The sequence below is a fragment of the Xenopus tropicalis genome, chromosome 2 (assembly GCF_000004195.4).
Source record: "Xenopus tropicalis strain Nigerian chromosome 2, UCB_Xtro_10.0, whole genome shotgun sequence".
NCBI lineage: Eukaryota > Metazoa > Chordata > Amphibia > Anura > Pipidae > Xenopus > Xenopus tropicalis.
In genome coordinates this window covers 134,524,058-134,547,076 of record NC_030678.2, presented here as the reverse complement: position 1 = coordinate 134,547,076, position 23,019 = coordinate 134,524,058, and the positions used below count along the sequence as shown (strand labels likewise).

Here is a 23,019-nt window from a genome sequence, read left to right as displayed (position 1 = left end):
TATGCTTGATATCAGGGGTGCCCAGATTTGTCCTCCTGAGATCTACTTTTGACTCCTCCCCCAATTCCTATTAAACACGCCGCACTTCCGCATCCCCCAGCTTAGACGCTGTCCACTAGAAATTCACAGGGGATTGACTTGTGGACTGCGATCAACGTATTGGCCACCCCTGCTTTGTATGCTTGGTAAACCAAATCTTAAAGCTTATGTCTCTGTATATTGTCAGTACAAACACAACGAAACTGAAGAGCTTCCATTAACGTACCACAGCTGGCGAAGGCACATGGATACTCCCCACTGACCGAGGTCGGATCTGATTAACTAAATGACATAGAACAACCCCATCCATCAGAGCAGGTCCCAAGTCATTAGGCAGGCCCATCTTTAACCTGATTTCTATATTCTGAAACAAAACAAATACCATTAAAAGCTGTACAATAAAAAGTAAAAAGCAAATTAAACATGAAATCTAAATTCTTTTTTTTTTTATTTAAACATTAAAAAATATGCTTTGCTTATAAATTCAGCAAATGATGGTGCCAGTGGATTGGAATCAATAATTTAGACTGAAACTACTATTTTAGGTCGGACCAAAGGCTAGACTATAAGTTTAAAGGAACAGTAACACCAAAAAATGAAAGTGTTTTAAAGTAATTAAAATATAATGTACAGTTGCCCTGCGCTGCTAAAACTGGTAAGTTTGCAACAGAAATGCTACTATAGTTTATATAAATGAGCTGCTGTGTCAACACGGGGGCAGCCATTGAAGCTGGGAAAAAGGAGAAAAGGCATAGGCACATAGCAGATAACCGATAAGCTTTGTGGAATATAATGGGGTTTTATCTGTTATCTGCTAAGTAACCTGTGCCTTTTCTCCTGTAAATGGCTGCCCCCTTGGCTACACAGAAGCTTTATTATATAAACTATAGTAGTCTTTCTAAGGAAAACACACCAGTTGTAACAGTGCAGGGCAGCATTACATTATATAGTAATAACTTTTATACACTTTCTTTTTTTGGTGTTACTGTCCCTTTAAGTAAAAAAAGATGCCCAAAACCATCAACCCAACTGAAGAACTGGTTGTCTGGTTAATATAGATGTGCAGGCTACATGAAGCGTGGCTTTTATGAACCATGAACTGTGATTCATTTTGTGATGGGCTAATTACTCCACACTGGTTTTTAATGAACTTTTATTGACATGTATTAATTGCTATTCAATATGAGATTGAAGCTATAGTAAATTAATGAATTATTGATGACTTTAACTTTAAATTATGTGATCTAATACATGAATTATGTTTTAGAAGTATGTTTTTTATTATGTTATTATGTTTTGTAGATCCCACTGATAAGAAATTATTTTTGGCATATAATTGAGTGCGACATAAAATGAGGTCCTTATTACTTTGTATGTAAATATTAATACAGCCTCTCACACTGCCACTGAAGGTGGTTTAACAAAACCATTCATGTACTGGTGTGCATATATGCCTTAAAAAAAAAGTGAAAAATAAAAAGTGAATAATTTTAGTAAACAGGTTGTCGAGCAGTGAATATTCTATGGGACATATGCATTAAGAGATTAAACCAGAACTAGAACACAGTCAGAGAAGAGCTTTCACTTCTACCCTTGATAAATATGCTTTTACCTGTGAAAAGACTGAGGCCTAGTGTCACTCTTTGGAGGTACACTCACATTTATATTCAATCACTGCTAATGTGTTTTAATGTTTGAGCCACTCTGAATCCTCAAAAAACATGATTCACCTGGCACCACTAGGGCACTAATAACACTTGTGTTACCCATAACAACCAATCAGCAGCTTTACTTTTTGAAAATAAAGTTTTTTACAAAACCTAAGCAAGCTTTGAACCATTTATTACATTACAGTGTTTGTATTAAATAGATTGTAGGCCCAGTGTTTCACTGAAGCTATTGCTGAAATATCCATTATACATTATCTAAGCTATAAATAAGCTGTAGTTCAACAACAGCTGGCTGATTCACATTTCACCAACCCTGATGATGACACATACAAAAGAAAAGAGCAGTACCTCCCGCAAATGATCTACATGCTCTTTCTCTTCTCGCATTTGTTCCATTTTTCTTCGTATTGTAAACTGAGGATCTACTGATTCCAGATTCCTCTGTGGTCTGATGAAGACTAAATACATAATATAGAAAAACAAAAGCATTTGTAAATTACAAATATGTCTCCTGTTAACTTTAATACAGTGAGGAATGGCAATTTGATGAAAGTTCACACAGTAATGAGTATGCCACCCTCCTTACCCCAAGAATCACATCGTATTTCATGCACAACCATAGAATACACTGACATTTTATTAAAATAACAAACATATTAAAAGCTATAAATTACATGCTTGTATATGAGAATGTAGCCAAACTCATATTACATCAATTAAAAATAGGCCACGGTAACTGGGTTTCTATTTAGACTGATTAGCAATATCAGGAGCACTCACCGGTTGCTGCCTCTTGGCATGCTGCCACAAAACGCATAAAGCCAAGCTTGTGGTTTATAAATTTACAGTTACATCTCCTTGATGTTTTATGTGATTACTAAAAGTTTATATTTTAATCTGCCTGGTGCTCCATGCTCAAGACTGACAAAAGGTAACTGGGTTTCTATACAGTGTTGCTTACCCCTGCCTCGCATGTGCTAAGCAACATCTGACAAATTTTTTCGGCTGGCATGTATTTGCAGCAAAATTCCACATTTCATCATTGTTTTGTGAAAAGTCTACAAAATTTTGTTGTGAAAAATTCATGGTCCTATCAAAAAAGGCACAGCTGCGTCAAGAAAGGGCATGGTCACGTCAAAAAAATTTCCGGCAAACCAAAACGGGACAGATTGGCTCATCACTATATGTGACAGCTTGCCTCATACTTTCTTTTGCTAACCTTTGGTAAATCTATTCTTATGTGAACACTGATCTATGTATTGTAATTAAGGGACCATGATTTCTTAAACCTGGTTAAGTTGAGTCCATAAACTGGCTAACTTGTATGCAGCAGTAGAATAAATAAAATGAATTTGTAGTGATACTTTATCAAGTATATGAATTTGTATTTTATTGGCTTAAGGCCTATCAGTGTGGTTTGGCTAAATAAAGATATCCTGTTTTGTCATCACATCAGCTAATACTGTACACAAATAAAATAGCTGTGATCAGGGGGATGCAGCAAGCATATGGGTTTAAAAATTCCAACACAAAATTCTCTGGAAAAAAATCAGTAACATAGTAGAAGAGGTTGAGAAAAATGCACATATCCATGAAGTTCAACTTTGGTCTATGTGAAACCTGGCAAACTACTAGTTAGGATTAGTCTCATATTTGCATCTTACATCTTAGTTCACATTTACATTTAGTTTAATGCCAGTTTCTATGCACAACATTTTGTTGGATTCTGGTACCCTGTAAAGATACATGTAAGTATGGGTTGTGGTACACTGGATCTTGAGGTTTTGGCTTGCTAAAACAGAGGGCACACACTCCTATAATGTAAAACTGAAACAAATTAATTTAGCACATGTAATATTGAATTTATGGTTTAAATCTAATTTCCCATATAACCTTGTTCATTGAGATAACAAGATGCAAGATGCACTGTTTGATATGAAATAGGTGGGAAGTGGGGGAGTCCTGCTGTTATGCATTGTCATTGGGAAATTAGTTTTTTGTTTGTTGTTAATGAAGATCACACTGGGGAATCCAGAAAGATTGATTATTTGTAATAAAAGTGACCACTATCTATTACAATCTAGTTTTTTCCACAAATAAATGCAATTTTTTTGCTTTTAGGTTTTTGTAAATTTCCTAGCAATTGAGAAAGAAAATAATCTATAAAAATAGAAACTTGAAAAATAAAAAAATCTATCTCTCCATGTTAAATCACTAGTCTTAGGGCCTGATTTATAATTGCTCACCAGTTAGAAAAGGCACATGTGAATTTCTGCACTTACTTTTTCTTGCTGCTAAATGGATTTTTAAAGAAACAAATAGGTGTTTTTTTCTATGAGTGGGTCTTGGAAAAAAGTTTTAAAGAAGAACTAAACTTTAAAAATGAATATAGCTATAAATACCATATTTTATATACTGTACTTATTGCAGCAGCCTAAAGTTTCAGCATCTCAATAGCAGCAATAATCCAGGACTTCAAACTGGTCACAGGAACTCCCCATCTTGGATTTTGTTAGAAGTGTTAGAGTGACACTCACATGCTTAGTATGCTCTGGGCAACTGTTGAGAAGCTAAACTTAGGGGTCATCGCAAATTATCAAGCCGAAAATTAGGTTTGTCTGTTATAGAAGCTAATGCTACAAGGCAGATTATTATTTCTGATGTTAATTGCACTGGTTTTAGAGCTGCCAAGTAGTAATTATCTGTATCAATTATTAATCACTCAGTTTCTTAAAAAAAACCACACAGCTCAGCCAGAAACTTCGTAACCTAAGTACTAGTTAAAACTTCTGCAAAGCTCACCTCATATATATCATTACCCAGGTGCAAAAACACCCAGAGTCCTGCACAGACGAGGGAACACACACACCAGATTCTTATGGTGGTCTGTGTGCAGATACCCTGAACTTGTAGCCAGGGGCTACTTTTTCTTGTAGAAGGCTCGCACACCAGACAGATGTTTATAATCCTTTATTCTCCATCAAAGCATTAAAAACTGCCTCATGCGTTTTGCCCACAATGGACATAACCATAGGCTATACAAGAGGTATAATCACTTTATTTAAAACAAATTCAAAGGAAATTATGTCATATTCTTTCAACACCCAGTTGTTGCCCTTTAATCCTTAATGCTTCTAAAAGAAAAGCAAGGTTAATACAATATCTCTATCCATTATAAGTGTTATCAGAGGATCAAAATTTCTCTCACTATATTTTCTATTAAACATTAGAGACAAAACCCATAGAGAGAGAGAAGGGAAAAAAATACATGTATATATTTTTATGTTAAGCATGTGACATCCATTATCGAATTTAACCCATTCGGAGACCTTGTATTAAGATTCACCAAAACATCACTGGCTGAAGAATTACTACATCTTTATTGTTGCTCTGTAATATATAAACTGTCTCTTTCATTTTAATATGCCATGGACACTACTGAATACCACATGCTTGCGAGTTCTGCAGTTTTAAAGCCAAACTTTACTCTTGCAGAACTAGGATCCACCACACAGTTCATCAAAGTGGATTTAAATATTAAAGCTGTCTGCAATGAAACAGTGCATTAGGAATAAACTACTAACGTGTTTCATGCCCCATTTTCCAGCACTTCAGAGTACATTATACATTTAAATTCCTAGCTTTATAGATATCTCCTCTCTCTATAAACCCTTAAAGGGGCTTCTACTAAGGCCATAAAAGAATCTGTAAAGACACATTCCTAATTGCTATCTTTCACATACATATATACAATTTTAAATAATAATTAAAATCAATCCATAATACTAAGTACTAAGAGGAGAACATGATCATTCATATTATCCATTTCCAAAGGTGTATGTGGCATTACACCCTATGCCAGGTATTCTCACCCCTAGCATATAGTGCATTCCATTCCGCATCACATTTAAATAAGTTATATCATTATTTTCCCATTTCATATTCCCCAAATTTGACATGTTCAATACCTTGGAAGGAGACAAATTTCTCATTACCATTATGCATATTTAACATATGATCTGCTAGCGCAGAGGACACCTCATTTCTCCCTGTACAAGTTATGTGTTTTAAACTTCTGTCCAATCCCAACCAGAGGATGAAGTAATTTGTCCACATACTGCCCAAGTTTCTCATTAAGGGACCCCATACCCACAATTACCGTATGCGTCTCCCCTTGGGATTCTCAAGTCCCTTGTGTACCTTAGGGAGTGTGTGAAAAATTGGAATCTTAGGTCTTTCACACTATAATTATTCATTTCATTGCCATAATCCAGTATTCTTGCCATAACTCAGTATTCTCAATTTAGACTTGAATACCTCTGTAGGATCACCTGTCAAACAGCAATATTGTTTTATATCATTTAATTGTATCATAATGTCATTCTCATAATATTCCCTATCTAACACCACTATAGATCCACCTTTATCTGATTTCCTAACCACTATGTTTTCTCCATCAAAGCCAGCAATGCCCAATATTCACTCATTATTAAGTTTCTCTTTTTTTACCCATTTCCTTAGATACATTTTAAAATCCTCATACACAATTGTGGGCCATTCTGTACAACTGGGTAGAAGGAAGATTTAGCCTTCAGAATAGTATGTGCAATAGGCACCTCCTCTCCTATCTGTTCCACTGTATTATCAAGTTCCCCCAACTGGCCAATAGCTTCTTAAATGTCCTGTGTAGCAACATTCTCACCATACATACTCACATTACTACTACTTCCTCCTTCCATTTTTAAAGTGATTATCTTTCCTCTATTGCAGTGCTGTCCAACTTCTGTGGTGCCGAGGGCCGGAATTTCTCTAGCATACATGGTGGAGGGCCGCTAATGGAAGCCAGTTTTGACCACTCCTCTTTTTGAAACCACACCTATTTTATCACAATGGTGGTAGCACAGCAAAATCCCAAATGCTTGGTGCTTACTGTGGGGATATCAACCATCATTCATATGTGAAAGAATTATGTCATATTAAGATATACCCTTAAATTCCATATGCCTTCTCCTCCCCTGTGGATAGCAGAGCAACCCCCAGTACATAATTACACACCTTAGGGACCATTTAATGGCTATTTCCAACTGCTAACAAACTCCCACAAACCCCTGCCAGGTTCACCTCCCACAAGCAGCATAGGGCAAGCAGAGCATGGCACACACAGGCAGCACTCTGCCTGTCCTATGCTGTCTGTGTGTGCCATACTCTGCCTGCCCTACCCTGCCTGTGTGTGCCATACTCTGCCTGCCCTACCCTGCCTGTGTGTGCCATACTCTGCCTGCCCTACCCTGACTGTGTGTGCCATACTCTACCTGCCCTATGCTGCCTGTGTGTGCCTTACTCTGCCTGCCCTACCCTTCCTGTGTGTGCCATACCCTCCCTGCCCTATGCTGCCTGTGTGCCATACTTCACCTGCCCTATGCTGGCTGTATGTGCCATACTCTGCCTGCCCTATGCTGGCTGTATGTGCCATGCTCTGCCTGCCCTACCCTGCCTGTGTGTACCATACCCTCCCTGCCCTATGCTGCCTGTGTGTGCCATACTCTGCCTACCCTATGCTACCTGTGTTAGCCATACTCTGCCTGCCCTACCCTGCCTGTGTGTACCATACCCTCCCTGCCCTATGCTCCCTGTGTGTGCCATACACACAGGCAGCATAGTCCAGGCAGTAAATACATAGGTACCTACAGTCTGAGGTGTGAAGAAGTGAACAATGGGGGTGATTACAGCCTGAGCCTCAGGTGTGAACACTGCAGGGGGTGAACAATGCAGGGATTGAAAGGTGTGAACAACACAGGGGATTACATGTTTAAACAATACAGGAGGATTACAGCCTGAATCTGAGGTGAGAACAATGCAGGGGGCCAGTTAATCTCAGTACTGATACCATTTAAAGCTTACTCAAAGGTAAGCCATCAAAGCAGCCAGACAGGTGGGGGGCCACACAGAGGGGGGTCCGCCAGTTGGACAGCACTGCTCTATTGTTTTACACTCAACACTCAAAGCCCCAAATTAAAAGAATATGTCATCATAAAACATCATTGAACTGCTGCATTGTGAACCATTTCCTATGATGCTTTAAATAGGGGTGCCGAACAACTGACTGAGACTTTACACCTTCACTGCCCAATTACAAACCTCTGATTGCATCAAATAGGAAGCAGAGGCAATTGAGATAATGCTCTTTTAGTAACTGATGAATGACATATGGGGAAAATAAACAATATTTAAAATAACCAGAATGGAACAAATACTTTTGAAACACAAAAGATTCACAAAGGAATGTGTAGGAAGGAAAACAAATGCTATTATTCTCAGTATACATTCTCACAGAAAGATAGCAACATACAAAGGCTTTCAGCTGCATAATTTTTGAAGTACCCTTCTACTTTTTCTTCAAAGAAATATAGCATTATCTCCATATGAACTTCACCTCAGCACTCAGTATCAGGAGTGTTATGTGTATGGCAAATGTACACTTAAAATAAGTCTTTTCTAGCTTTTATAGAACTACAACAATGACCGCTATAGAAACTTTAGGGGATTATTTAGGGAAACACTAGGGAAACATTATTGCCAGTGAGAAAGCAATTTAAGGAGATTAGTCCCCTGCTGTAGTGAAGATTTACCATGGGCAACTAATTTTCCTGTGTGCCAGTACCATAACTCATATAATTCAGTAAACAGAGCCACATACAAACAGCTTATGTTTCTTACTCTGTAAGTAGTTAATAAACAGAGTTCCATTAACTAATATACTAATAAACCTAACAGTTCACTGGAGGCCAGTGGAGTTTGCCCTAAAGGTGGCAACCTTGCCAAACAAGCAGACCATAAGTTTAAGATCTATAGTCCTGCCTGCATAACTTTATGCTACAGAGGGGGCCCCCATTTGGATTGGACAACTCCCCCTATCTCCCCTGATGGCAGCTCTGAATACAACCATTGTTTACACAGCAATAAATTAAGGATCAAAGTTCCCTGAGAAGCATTTGTGAACTTGTCTAGCACCTTATCTAGCACCTCCTGAATGATAAGCTGAAGGCAATAAACCGTTTCACCTGTGGCACTACCTGACCACAATCCACTTGCATGTCACAATCAGCATTTAGATCTTGTACTCATTCATTTTGTCATTCACACCATAATAATGCATGTAACTTTGTTGTACTGTTTAGCTGACCTTCTATACTTATCTAAATTATCATGGTTTTGCCTGACTGCACATTAAAAAACTATAGTAAAACAAGTAACCAGCTCAAACAAAAACACAATGATAAAAATAATAAAAAAATTATTGTTCTGAACTTAATTCATTAACACACCTGAAACACCAAATATCTATGTACACGCTGGGTAGGAAGCCTCTAAACCTGCAAGCTCATTTGTCAGAGATAAAATGGCCGCCACTGGGAGGCACTAAAGCCAGAGGCACATGATGCAGTTTTGCCACTTCTACATCAGCCTGACACACACAGCTAAAGGCTCAGACTGGCAATCTGTGAATTCTGACAAATGCCAGTGGCACTGCTGTAAGGTGCCATAGACAGTCACTGTTTATTGGAGTGAGAAGGGATTGTTTTGACCTGTTTACTTAAAATGCCAGGGCCCAGTCCAAAGGGGACCTGTCACCCTAAGAAATAATTCCAAATTCTTTCTGTTGTGTTTGTCATGCAAAATAAACTTTACTTACACTATATAAATGATGTAAATCTTGCTTCCTTCATGCTTGAAATTATACAAACACAGCAAGCAGGCAGGTGCCATTTTGTGGCCACTGTTATTAAGCCAAGCTTTTAATCACCCCTAAATCTTGTGGATGTGCCAGAATGGGGAACCTGATGCCCATGCACTGGCTACACAATTACATGGTGATGAGGAAGGGGGGAAAGTGAGTGCTGAATGGAAAGTGAAAGTAATTGGCTGCCCCACCTCTATGCCATGAAGGTGGGGCAGGAAATATATGATTGACATGTGGGATTTTTAAATACACTTAGAATGGGTATGGATGTGTTAATTAAACATGAAACACAATTTTTTTTTTTATTTGAAAAGGACTTTTGTTATACAGCTTTTTAAGAACTCGTAAATAAATGTGCTACACCTAACAAACTAATAATCAGTTAAAATTCCAAAACTACTTCTTGCATTTACCCTTAATTTCTTGGAACCTTTTCAATTTGAAAAATTCACAAAAATTCAGCAAGCTTAAAGTTTAAATTCAGCAAAAAAAGTTCATTTTTTTTACTGTTTTAGTTAATCTTCTAATAACTGACAGTTTTAAACGTATATTGAATGGATTCAATATCAGTCAAGTGCTCTTCTAACCACATCCGCACATTCCTAAACATTGCTTTAATGCTGAATTTCCTAAAGCCCTTACCCCTTTCATGCAGCTTTTTAAAATAGAAAAATGTTATCCTTTTAGCCAACTTTTCATTTTCCAAACCATACCACACACAAAACTAACTGAAATGTTGTTGCAATATAATTCAAAACTGCATGTTAGATATAATTGCCAATCAAATGTATGGTTTTGTTCCTAAATGTAAAAATACAATGGGGGTTTAGGGAGCACTGCAAGAGTAAAATGTGATGGAAGTATGACCGATCTGTCCAAATGTACACATTCTATGGCCCCATGATTTATAACTACCTAATTTTGTACAAGTGCATACATTTTCAAAAATAGGGGATATCACTTACAAGTTTTAATCATAAAATTGCCAAGCCATATGTTTTTAGATGTGCATCTTTTAGATCATCTTCTGCCATCCATCGTCTATGTAAATTTCAATATGCTGATGCTTATTTTATTGTTACTGTTACTTTTCTATTACTGTATATACTCGAGTATTAGCCTAGTTTTTCAGCACCCAAAATGTGCTGAAAAAAGTCACCCTCGGCTTATACTCGAGTCGGGTGCCATGGGTCCCTCTAGACTAGCACCCTCTCTCATTTGTGTGCAAATTAGGCCACCTGCAACCAGACCCTCCAGTGCCCTGGCCTAGGCTCCCACTAGCAATACTTATTTCCCCTTACATCCCTCCGGGACCGGGTCTGCTGCCAGTTTGCCAATGTGCAATGAGCGTGGGGTAGTACTCATATTGTTTTTGTTCATCCTATTCTCCGCTTACAGAGCTAGTTTACTGTTTTTCTTTGAAATAAATATTGAAAAACATATACCCCACTGATGCCTAAATTAATGTAATTTTATTGGTATTTATTTTGATTATTAAAACTTAGCAGTAGCTGCTGCATTTCCCACCCTAGGCTTATACTCGAGTCAATAAGTTTTTCCAGTTTTCTTAGGTAAAATTAGGTACCTTGGCTTATATTTGGATCGGCTTATACTCGAGTATATACGGTACTTGTCTTTTAATTTGAGTCCTGCTCTATTCTTATTCATGTCTCTCTTTCAAACCACTGCCTGGTTACTTGGTTAAATTGGACCCTAGAAACCAGATAGGAACCAAAATTCCAAACTGGAGAGCTGCTGAACAAAAAAGCTTAATAATTCAAAAAGTGCAAATAATAAAAAACGAAGACCAATTGCAAACTGTCTCATAATAGCACTTTCTACATCACAGAAAAGGTTTAAAGGTGTGCACACCCTTTAAATAATTTATTAAATATATTCACACAGGACAAATCTATACATATATAATACATACACACACATATATATACATATAGTTATAAATAAATGACCAAGTAAGCAATAGAAGACAAAGCAGAAAAGGTAAATTACAAATTTGCATTTTCCACACAAATTCGTCATAAATGAATCATGTTTTGCAGAATAAGCAGAAAACAAACAGTATTTAGAAGGGTTGTAAAAGAAGTTGTGTTGCAGACTTGAGGCTCAGAATAAATATACACTCTTCCAGTTTGCACTAACATAAGGAGGCAGCCCACCTAGTAATATTATTAGATTGGTATCTCAGATAAAAGCTAATTTAGAAACAGATTAATGTTTAATTGTTACCTTGCAGTTCATGCAAATTATAATCAAGGATATCACTGATTCAGATATTTACCCAGTGCTATAGCAAGGGAATAACTAGCTCTTTTACAGAGTAAAGCAAATGAACTATTATCAGCTTTGGGGATGGCATTTCAAGAAAGTCACCCAGTGGGGTGTGAGCCAGCTGAGCTCCACCATCACATACAGCCACAAGGTATTTGAAAACAAGATGAAGTTCAGCTTTAACTTGTCCCACAATTCTCTGCAGTTATAGTAGTTATGCCCTTGTGAAAAGATAGATCTAAATAAATTATAAGTTTACAGTTCACCCTTTGAGCATGCAGTTGACAATGCACAGCACACAAGGTACAACACCTACCATTGTCAATGCCTCCTTCAGCTGAGATATCCATGTTATTGCTGTCCCAATTTTGTGCCTGTGTAAGTTTGTTGAAGGAGATAGGAGGAAGAGTGAGGGACGGGTCTGTAGGAATGGGTTCAGAGGAGGTCCATACAAAGCAAAAGAGGACCAGAATGAATCAACTTGAGGCAACAGCATATTAGATATGCATTAAAAAAGTTGATTTCAAACACTAATCGAAATGATGCAAGAAAAACATTGCATGTAGTAAGTAAGAAGGGTTAAACATGCAGTTATACAGTATATGATTATCTGGTTCTAAACTACTAACTACTGTTAGGCACTGAATTAATTTGAGCTTATGGTTTGTTAAAGCATGGCAAAAAGTGTACACAGACAAACTCTCCCGCGAAATGTATCACAACAGTGCCGCTTACTGTTAATGAGGCTTCCATAGGTTTTAAAGGATTTCCTCAAAAGCTGTTTTTTTCATAATAAAAGAGAAAGTGATTCAAAGCAAATTTACAATATACAGCCATTATAAATGTTCAAGTTATTAGTAAATATCATTTGAAATAACATCAAAAGTAATATGTATTTAGCCTTATTTCTTCTCTGGTTCTGATTCATGAAACAATGCAACAGAAGTCAGTTTTCCTTAAAGGAAAAGGAAATGTAAAAACTAAGTAAGCTTTATCAGAAGGGTCTTTGTAAATACAGCCATAAGCACTCACAGAAAAGCTGCACTGAGTCCCCTATCAAAAGAAATAGAGGATTTCTTGTCTCATTTTTTGTAAACATGTTCTTCGGGTATCTGACTTCCTCTCTCAGAAAAATCCTTCATTCCTGTGGCCAGAGGCTGCACAGCTCTCTCCTCTCTCACTTCTCCTGCTCCCCACTCCCATAAGAATTCACTACCCCCTCCCTGAGCTACCAATGGCCAGAGCTGCAGCAGGAAGCTACAGAGACCAAGCTAAATGGGAGCTGCTATCTTAAACAAACGGAGGAAGCTTCTAGGGCTCTTTGGTAAGGCTTTCTGCAGAATAAATATAGTGTTCTAGGTGGCACTGATGTGGTGAATCTATTGGCAGTAAAATGCCAAAATGACTTTCCTTCTCTTTTAAGGTGTGATACATTGCATCAAGCAGTGCAGAGAATAAAAACAAATAGAAAGATGCTGCTTTCAATAGCAATTACAGTTGTGAATTACTTTAAACTACTGAAATTGTTTAGTGAATGTAAAATGGAAAGTTTCTAAGAATTACATTCTCCTTTATTATGCAAGAATTGCTTTGGGTGGAAGAATTTTTTTGTGGCTTCTTTATTAGTATGCATTATTATCATTACAAGTTCATTACACTGGGACAAGATTGTTATTAACAATTTGTTTCAAATTTTCAACAAAAAAAACAACTTATACCATTGCTGCATCCAAAAGCTGGAAAACTGATAGTATTTTATAATTCAAATATAATAGTTTATATAAATAATCTCCTGTGTAGCCATGTATAGTCATTTAAGATGAAAATAGAAAAAAGCACATGAGTTACATATCAAATTACAGATAAGCTCCATAGAATATGATTGTTCTCCATATTCTATTACACAGTTTATCTGTTATCTGCTATGTAACCTATGCAAGATCATATTATGATCGATTTTGTTTAATCTGGCTTAAGAATGACAATACTAACAGTGCCAGACTTTGGTCACCATCGACACTTACTGGTCCAACCTCCACTCACCTTGTAAATAACATTCGCCACCCACTCCCCTATTGTGCCAGTGACATTCCCCTTCACAGTAGCCCAGCAGTGTACCATTCTCAATCTAGGCCTCATTTACAAAAAATGAGGTAAGGTGCAAAGTGCGAAAAACAGATGCAAAGCACCATGTTGTTCGCACTTTGCTCCTTACCCTGTTCAGATTTGCTGTTTGCACCCTCAGGCACATCTTTTTCTGTTCCTAATATGGATGGCAAAATATTGTATCCGATTCTGTTAGCGGCACTGCATTCTCTGGAACACTCCCAGTTTGAGTGTAATTCAGAATCTGCAAGCAGGTTGCTGGCTCCCGTACACCCATGTGATTTTAAATTTTGTCACAAAATGAAGAGCACATCTTATCTGCTAGTGCTAAAGGCCTTTTTGAGTGGTAAATAAGCTCTTCAGCCTCTACTGTATTGTCATCTCTTAACAATGGTTGTTTATGGGCCCTGGCAATTTGCAATCAGTTTTGAGTTGGTCCCACAAATTCATTTGTGACTTATCCATCTTCTTTGCCCAACTAAAATTCACCAGTGCTTACAAACTACTGTGTATTCCAACAGCTGAGTCTTTCAATGCACTTTTCGTAGGGAGGACTACTATGAGCAATGTCTCATGAGGAGATTGTGGGCATTTTGCCCACTGCATCTTTTTGGTAGCCTAAACACACAGAACCAGAATTGCCCTTCATAGCCATATATGATAATTGGCTTACAGAGGTCCTCAACTAACACAGTGGGACTAATTTATCATAACTGGGCAATTTTCCCATGGGCAGCAACCCAGTTTGCAAGTGCCTTTTTTTCAGCTAGCGGCAGGTATAACAATGAATGCAACAAATAATTGCCATGGGTAATTGACCACAGGCAAATTTGCCCATTGTTGATAAATGACCCCCAGTACCCAAATGTCAAATTTTAGCAGCCTTAGATTTCCCAGTCCCTTTAATCTGTTTAATGTGGGAAGTCTAGAGACCATATACCCTGTAAAAGCTCTAAGTACTAGTACACACGCATACTGCACTTACAGGATATTGTATCTGATAGGTGATTACTAAATATACCAAAATGTCAAAACTGTATTGTGATACACAAGATAAACAAAAATATAGTAATATAGACAAATAGTTATACAACTAAACTCATTAGCCAAAGTTTTATTATTTCTGAAATCTTTTGTATTATAGCAATACAGAAGACTCCAAGGACTCCAAAGAAGTAGAAAGTCAGAATAATAAATCAAGAAATACATCTAGAAATGTACTCATTGTACTCTTTACAGTCTAATTACTCATTTCCTAATATAAGAAACAAACAGTACTAATAGTTTATTATTTAAAAACATGTACTTCAGTTATGTTATGTTCTACTTAATAATATGCATATACATATAAGGTAAGCCAATTGCATTTTGCCTAAAATAACTTAGTTTGGGGAAGATATAAGTAAATTATACAGAACATTTTACAGTACAAATTACCTGACTGTGTATCAATAGAAAACAAGGATTAAAATGATACACTAATAGCAAGTACAGAGCTATATTTTATGGTCTAGTTGAGAAACTTACCTGATCGAGGTTTAAGGCCAAAGGCTGCTGTGCTATGTACTGGTGATAGCGTTGGAGTGCTATTTTCAGTCTGTGAATAAAACAGAAATTGAAAGATTAAATAATTGATACTGATAGAAAATATTACTGGTTAAAAAGTGAAATCAGATGCTATAGGGTAATTTTATCAAGTTTGACTTTCAAGAAAGGGAGGATATCCACTCTTCCTATTAACCTTTAGGGAAAGGTGCCAAGGTTATAAAAAGAACAGGAAGTAAAGAAAATGGGCAAGTTTATTGTAAAAGCACAGTCTGTTGACCCCTCCATCATAATAATCTAGAGCAACAGGCTCTATGTTCTTGTTTTAAAATTTGATACAATTTAATACCAATTTTAGCTTGCTAAGAATATCACTACATGAAACCAACTTGATTACATTCTCTCAGTCTGGTTTGGAGTATAAAGCCAACAGTGGTAATATTAGGGTAGATCTGATCATTGGGGACAGACTTGTAATTCACTCATAGGGGCCGTGCTAAATGCAGAGGTAGAAAACTAGTCCATTCCAGTGTCAGACTGGGCTGCAGGGGTTCCATCAGACTGGGCTGCGGCCTACATCCAATCCCCCCAGGGCGCTCCCAAGATCCGCCGGTTCACAGGTAAGTTTCTTTTATGAGCGCTCGGGGGAGGGGTCAGAGGGTGTTGGGGGACTATGCGGGGTGGGAGGGGTGAAGGCGGCAGGGGCCATTGGGGAGACAGAAGCCCCGGTGGGCCCTGCACCCCCCAATCCTTCCCTGGTCCATTCCCTACTGATTCTTATACCTCAAAAGTATAGCTAATTTTTTAGCAATAGTTAAATGAATAGGGCTTGTGCTAAACATAGTGTTTGCCTATTGATTTACTTAGGAATTATGTAGTCCAAAATCTTTAAATGAAAGTAAAATGTCAGAGGTCCACCAAAAATTCCCTGTATAACAAAGGAGAACAGAAGCAGGTCATTATACAATGGGCTTCTCAGTGGGCTAGTATAAAGTTTTGATTGTTTCAGTTTCGGATTTTGCCCTGTTTAGTGCAAGAAATAACAAAAATCTTATACCCTGCTTCTTAAAATAATAGGCCTACCTCCAAATGTAATAAACGGTGCTATTTGTCCAGTTTTAAACTTTTATTAAATAATCCCTAAAAAGTATGTAAGCCTTATTAATCGAACTTATGATGAAAAGGGGGGTATATTGCCCTTTAAAATTAAGTGCATTCAAACAAAGGGTAATATTCTTTTAGCCAGCATAAAACATCCTAAACTTTAACTTTACTTGACTGTTAAGCTGTATTCTTAATAAAATAAAAACCAATGAACTGAATAAAAATGTGACCTACCTCTTGAGGGGAATTTTGTGATGCCAGTGTCTCAATGGTCATGTCATTCTACACAAATAATTTTGCATTATAACGTTAGTATAAAATCATATTTAACTAGTGTTGTCAATAAAATCATCTTCATCAGGTTCTACTCTGTACACATTTAAATATAGATTTGAGAGACTTGTTTATGTAGTGTGAGTTTGTTAAAAAGTTAAACAGTTCATTCCATTCTATACACAGTGCCAGTTTTGTGTATTTAATGATATACATAGGCATACATGTTTTTTTTTCCTTTGGTACAGTTTCAAAGTTTACGGTTTGCAGTTTCATATAGTCTGGTAACGTCATAAAAGCCACAGCATTTGCTTCAGGTCTAGTACCTAACTGCAACCAGGCAGACATTTGCTTTCAGAGAGAATACAAGTAAAAGTTACCTGTGTATTGTTTGCTATGAGAAAAGACTCAATATTCATTACGCATTATTATTTCACTACTTCCCTTTATGTACTAAAATAATTGGGTTTTAGTAAATATGTTATATATATGTTATATAAGTATAAGATATCTATACTCAACAGACATTATACAGTATAAGAGAAGCATAATGCTGGCTTGTAGCCAGTAAACTTGCTAACCTGGCAACCATTCAGAGCCACTTTAAATCACAACCACCTCATTGTCTATCAGGCTATATATAATACATGCTTTATAGAGATATACTGATAAGAGTAACAAATTAATACCCTACTACCTGTAAGATTGGAGACATCTGGAGTTCTACTTGTCCACTGTAAAAAGCAAAGAAAATAGTACATTATATTAAGGCAAGTCACGAAAATCAGTTATTTATTATATCTTATATTGTAGACAAACACACTTCACTGATGTATCATTCAAAGCAGATTCTGGAATACGTTCTAATGGGTAAACGTTAACGGTGTCTTCAATTTCCAAACTTAACCTGAAAAATAAAAATACAGAAATAAACACTGTCTCAAACACATTGTCCATGCAAAATAAAGGGCTTTGGGTAATGGTGCAGAATTTGCAAGCAGCGAAGACTACTACCAGCTGCTCTCTTTGTGGGCCCCTCAGAGCCACAACGCCAGTGCTTTAACTGTGGCATTTTGTGTGCAGTAAGCTAATGTCACTAAATTTATATGAGGACATTTGTACACACAAAGCTGAAGGATGTGGGTAATGCAGAAAAATCTGGTCTAATAACAAGCAATACCTTCAAGTTAGATTTTATGTACTGATTCGACAGAGTACAGGTCATACCACCACAAAACACAAAGGTCAGCTTGGCTGTCTTGGCTACTAGCTTGGCTACTGCACCTTAAGTGGTCTCTATAGACACAAGGAAAAGGCATCTCATACTCAATTGTTTTTTATTTAGCAGGAATCTACTTTGATGTTTTCATCATCACCAACAAACTATTTCCTGGAATAGTCAAAACTATTAGCATATATGGTAATTGCAAGCGGATGCACTGCACAGCACAGTCACAGTAAATCAAGAGCCCACTTAATGACATCTCAAGAGTAACCAGTATCCATCATGCCAGGTTTGTGCAGACTGTAAGAACAGTGAAGGATTGTTTCTTTATTGCTGGAATTCCCCCTACCCTTTGCTAGGCCATGACATATTTTTTCTTTCCAAACCAAGTTTGTTTTCTAATATTCAAGAAAACTGAATACCTTGTTGGATCTTGCAACATGACAACGGCTTCCCTCAGTTGGTCTATCATTGTTGCATTGAGCTCCTGTTTTTCTGAAGCATTTCTACTGCAATAAAATAAAACATTTTTTAAAATCCTATGTCCATTAAGAATGTTCTTAATGAAATCAATATTGCTACATTCTGCTTTATATGCAAGTATAATTCAGGATCTTTGATTGCTTTCAGTATATGAGCGTTAATAGACAAAGGGTACAAGGTAGCTACATATAGGTCAGCTACATATCTGCTTTACTCTTCTATAATACCAGCCTCTACTTAGTCAAACAAACTTACTTCACTGCTCTAAAAATGTGAACAAGCTTTCTCTACCTTTAAATCATTGTCTCCCTTTCCTACCCCATCAGTGTACTATATTCAGTGATCAAGATATTGTTTAGAACTTCAAAAGCAAAATTGACATTGCTCAACAGCACCTTCCTAGTACTCCTTCCCAACTGTGACAAAAGAGTAAGTACTTTGGAAATACAGGCAGGTACTCCGGATCACCAAATAAAAGGTTTCAAAACAGCTCAATTAAAGTAAAAACATGTTTAGTTTATTAGAAGCCTTATGTGTTTCATACCAAAAGGGGTACTTAATCATAGGCTATGATTAAGTACCCCTATTGGTACGAAACGCGTAAGGCTTCTTGGGTACCTTTTTTATGGATATAATAAACTAAACACGTTTTTACTTTAATTGAGCTGCTTTGAAACATTTTTTTTGGTGATCCGTAGTGCCTGCCTGTATTTCCAAAGTTTTATCCTCGAATTGGCATGAGCACCCAGACCCACCATAACCAAGGGTAAGTCTTCTACCTCAGCCACTAAAGCTGTGTTTCCTAAGTTCTTGAACAAAAGAGGAAGTCTCAAAACTAACTGCCTTCTAAACTATGCAAAATCCTCATTAATCAAAGCCTTAACCCATTTATTTAAACTTTCTCTCTTGACTGTAATCTTTTCCTCCCAGTTAAAACATGCACTCATCACCTACAGTCTTGGTGACTTCTGTCCCATTTTTCATCTTTGCTTTTTCTCTAAACTACCTGAGCACTTAGAATCCAGATTACTGACACTCTTGCTCTCTGCTCATAGCCTGCAGGACCCCTTATAATTTGGCGTTTAGTACAACAATACTTATCTAACAGGCAAAACTAATCTGTTATCAGCAAAAGCCACTGTTGAGCATCCTCTCCTCCTCCAGTCCCTCAATTGTATCCCTCCTCTCCCAATCTCAATTTAGACTTCTTCTTTCTTGTCAGCTATTTCTGGCGGTACATCCCAAAGCCTCTCTAAGATATAAATGGCTCTCTTTACCCCATCCAATAGCCATAACATCCCAAAACATTCAAAACAGTTCTCCAAGCTGATTGTTACGCTCTTCCATTAAAAAACTTGTTACGGCTGTACCATTTTTAGGAATTCCCTCCCACTTCCTCTCAATCTCTTAAAGTGATACTGACACGAAAAAACAACTTTTTAAAATATAAATCTACATAAAAAGTTGCCTATAGGTCGTGTTGATCATTTTTTACTGATGGGGCTACTTTTGTAAGTAATTGTTACTTGAAATCCCAAAACCTGACTGTTTTGCCAGCCTGACTGTCCCTTCTCAGCCTGTCAGTTATAGCTTCTAATGCTAACGGCCTCCTGCTGGACAAATATGGCAGCCCCCTCATAGAGGAACATGGGGGATCAGATAGGGAATGTAAATGCTTGGACAAATACTTTTATGGCAAAAGTATAAATAGCATGCAAAGACAATGTTATGACAGATGTAAAAATGGTTTCATTTCTGGTGTCAGTATCTCTTTAACTATCATGTAAAACACATTTCTTTTGAGAAGCATATCTGTATCTAGCCTAACAGTCCTTCAGTATGCAGTATAAGCTCTTTCTACCTGCTGAATGCTATAGTCAGTGCCACATCTCTCATGTTGCTGACCACAGATCTTGTTAATTCCCAAAATGTGTGTCACATACTCCATTCTCTCTTTAGAGTGGGGACTTGCTCAAAAGAGCTTACAATCATTGTAATATCTACTGAATAAGGCCCTTGTTGCCTCTTGTCTATTGTACAGTGCTGCATAACATGCTGGTGCTTTATAAACATATTAATAGTATAATAATACTAACATTACTACTACTACTAATAAGACTAAGATTATGTGCTGTCTTGAAATTAACACAACATTATGGATCAATTGATCCATAAATATCTTTGCATAGTAATTGTGAAAAAAATTGTTACATTATCTCTAATTTATTAGCCCTGTCACTTTTTAACAAATTATACTTAATAAAATATGTTTTAATAAAATACCTTAGAGACTTACGTGTTTTCTATTAGCCAAGGCGATTCCTCCTGAATTTGCAAAGGTTCATCAAACGCAGACCTGCTTCCCTGTGTCCAGGAAACATCTCACAGTCAGTTTTATATAGCAAATTACAAAGTATATCTCATAGATACTGCTCCTTTAAGGTGACCTGTCACCCAGACATCAAAAGCTGCATAATATAAGCCCTTTTCAAATTAAACATGAAACCCAAACTCCTTTTTTTTCTTAACACATTATATCCATTATAAATGCATTTAAATATCCCAGCTGTCAATCATCAATTGCCTGCCCCGCCTCTATGCCTTAATCATAAAGAGGGGGCAGATTGTTACTTTCACTTTACATTTAGAACTCACTTTCCCTTCTCCCTCCTCACTACATAATTGTGTAGCCTATGAGTGGACATGGGCATCAGGTCCCCCATTCTGACACATAAAATTAGATTATGGGGTGATACAAAGCTTGGCTTAATAACAGTGTCCACAAACTGGCATCTGCTAGCTTGCTGTTATTGGGTAATCCCAAGACTGAAGGAAACACAATTTATATTATTAAAATAGTAAAAGTGATGTTTATTTTTCTTGACAAACACAATAATAATTTGGAATTATTTCTTGGGGTTACAGGCCCCCTTTAAGAGTTAAATAAAGACAGATAAGAAAGACCAGTGGGAAATTAATTCACTTCATTTTAAAGATACTAAGGGAATAATATAATAAATGTTGCAAAGTGCAAGACAGGACCAGTAACCAATGAAAACAATCAGCAGTAAGCTTAGATGTCATCTTTTGAATTAAATATTAAAAATGCATTACCTCATACTGCAGATATTCCATTTGGAGGGTCTCTGTCTCATTCTGGTATGCTCTGTCAGATGCACTCGAGAGGGAATTCTGCGGAGATTCAACTAAAGTAAAATAAGCAGCACTGTGTAAAAAGTACAATATTTACCTAACTACAAGGCTCCATTTTTTCTCAAACATCTTGTATTACTTATACAATCTACTTGTTTATAAACATTGAGAAAAACATTTTTTTTGCAAACACTGGTTTATGCTGGGTTTGCTAAGTACAAGGCAAGATGTTATTATTAGAGAAGAACACAAATGCAATGCAATAATGAGGAATCATTTATGAACAATATATTGATAGCATTACTAGTTTTTAGATCCTTTTGGAAGACAGGCTTCCAAATAATAAGTGCCCTTTCAGTAATACATACTTTTTAAAACCCAACATAAATGTATTTAGGGCAAGATTTGGACTGAACACTTTTTTGCTGTCCGTGATATTGTTGAAACCAAACCAGAACACTATAAAAATATGTTCATATATGTGTGACCTTGTTATGACATATGGTGCCCTCAAGGACATTAGAAATAACACACTCCTACTTACACTATTTATAGTGAAGAAACATTGTGCAAACACTCATACTGATGTCAATGAATGGTAAAATAAATAGAAGATAAAGAATACTTATTAGCATGGTATATAGTCAAAACATAATTATAAAAGTAAAAAGTGAAAATATAACTCCACATATTCCTGTAAATTCTGGAATATACCTCAAAAAGGGCACAATTCTCACCAAAATTCTTTGAGCAAATCCTATACAAATGACCTGGGTTAGTCTTTTTTTGAGAATTATGTAGAGAATTATATTTTGTGTGTGTGCATGGCCAATGTCAAGAAGTTGCATAGCCCCTGCTCTCCAAGTACAGAAGTACAGAATACCTTGCAGCAAGTTGTTCAACTGTTGTTCAACAATGTCTTCTTTCAAAAGGTTTTCCTCTTCCAAGATATCTGACATTGGCACACTTGGGCTTGTAGAATCCTCATCACAAGGCTTGAAAATAAAAATTGAATTTAGAGGTTTGTATGTTTCTACTGATTAGCCATTTAAACACAAGATCCAAAATGTATCATGATTATTAAACTGCCAACTGACAATTCATAATGAACAGAGCACCTCGACTTTATACAATAACAATATAAATTGGCACTTTCACCAAACATTGTAATATTCTTCATTCCTATATTATCTTTATTAGCAATTTCTGCCAAGTCTCTTCATATAGTTTGCTGAGATGCTCTTTAGAGAAGTGCTGATAAGGGTTTGCCACCACTTGCTAAGCTTCAAATAATCATCTAAACATCTCAGTTGGCATGCAAGTTTCTTGTGCAGATGTTTTAGAGCAGCAGAAACTTATGGTGACATTACTGATCTTGATTTAGTAATCTT

General features: G+C 36.8%; 1 protein-coding gene across 4 annotated transcripts in view; it reads right to left on the bottom strand.

Annotated features, from left to right (window-relative positions):
* Positions 1 to 23,019, bottom strand: part of lrch1 (leucine-rich repeats and calponin homology (CH) domain containing 1) — a 100,429-nt gene that overhangs the window by 23,135 nt on the left and 54,275 nt on the right. For 2 of the 4 annotated variants that reach the window (XM_031897139.1, XM_002935112.5), the window contains exons 8-18: positions 22,512 to 22,623; positions 21,590 to 21,681; positions 20,772 to 20,839; positions 18,415 to 18,501; positions 17,591 to 17,674; positions 17,465 to 17,501; positions 16,729 to 16,776; positions 15,373 to 15,442; positions 12,056 to 12,160; positions 2,058 to 2,167; positions 266 to 403 (exon numbers count right to left, since the gene is read on the bottom strand). In XM_031897139.1, coding sequence (XP_031752999.1) covers positions 266 to 403; positions 2,058 to 2,167; positions 12,056 to 12,160; positions 15,373 to 15,442; positions 16,729 to 16,776; positions 17,465 to 17,501; positions 17,591 to 17,674; positions 18,415 to 18,501; positions 20,772 to 20,839; positions 21,590 to 21,681; positions 22,512 to 22,623 — 951 coding nt within the window. The remainder of the gene's footprint in view (positions 1 to 265; positions 404 to 2,057; positions 2,168 to 12,055; positions 12,161 to 15,372; positions 15,443 to 16,728; positions 16,777 to 17,464; positions 17,502 to 17,590; positions 17,675 to 18,414; positions 18,502 to 20,771; positions 20,840 to 21,589; positions 21,682 to 22,511; positions 22,624 to 23,019) is intronic. The other 2 variants (XM_031897138.1, XM_031897140.1) reach the window with 2 other exon arrangements.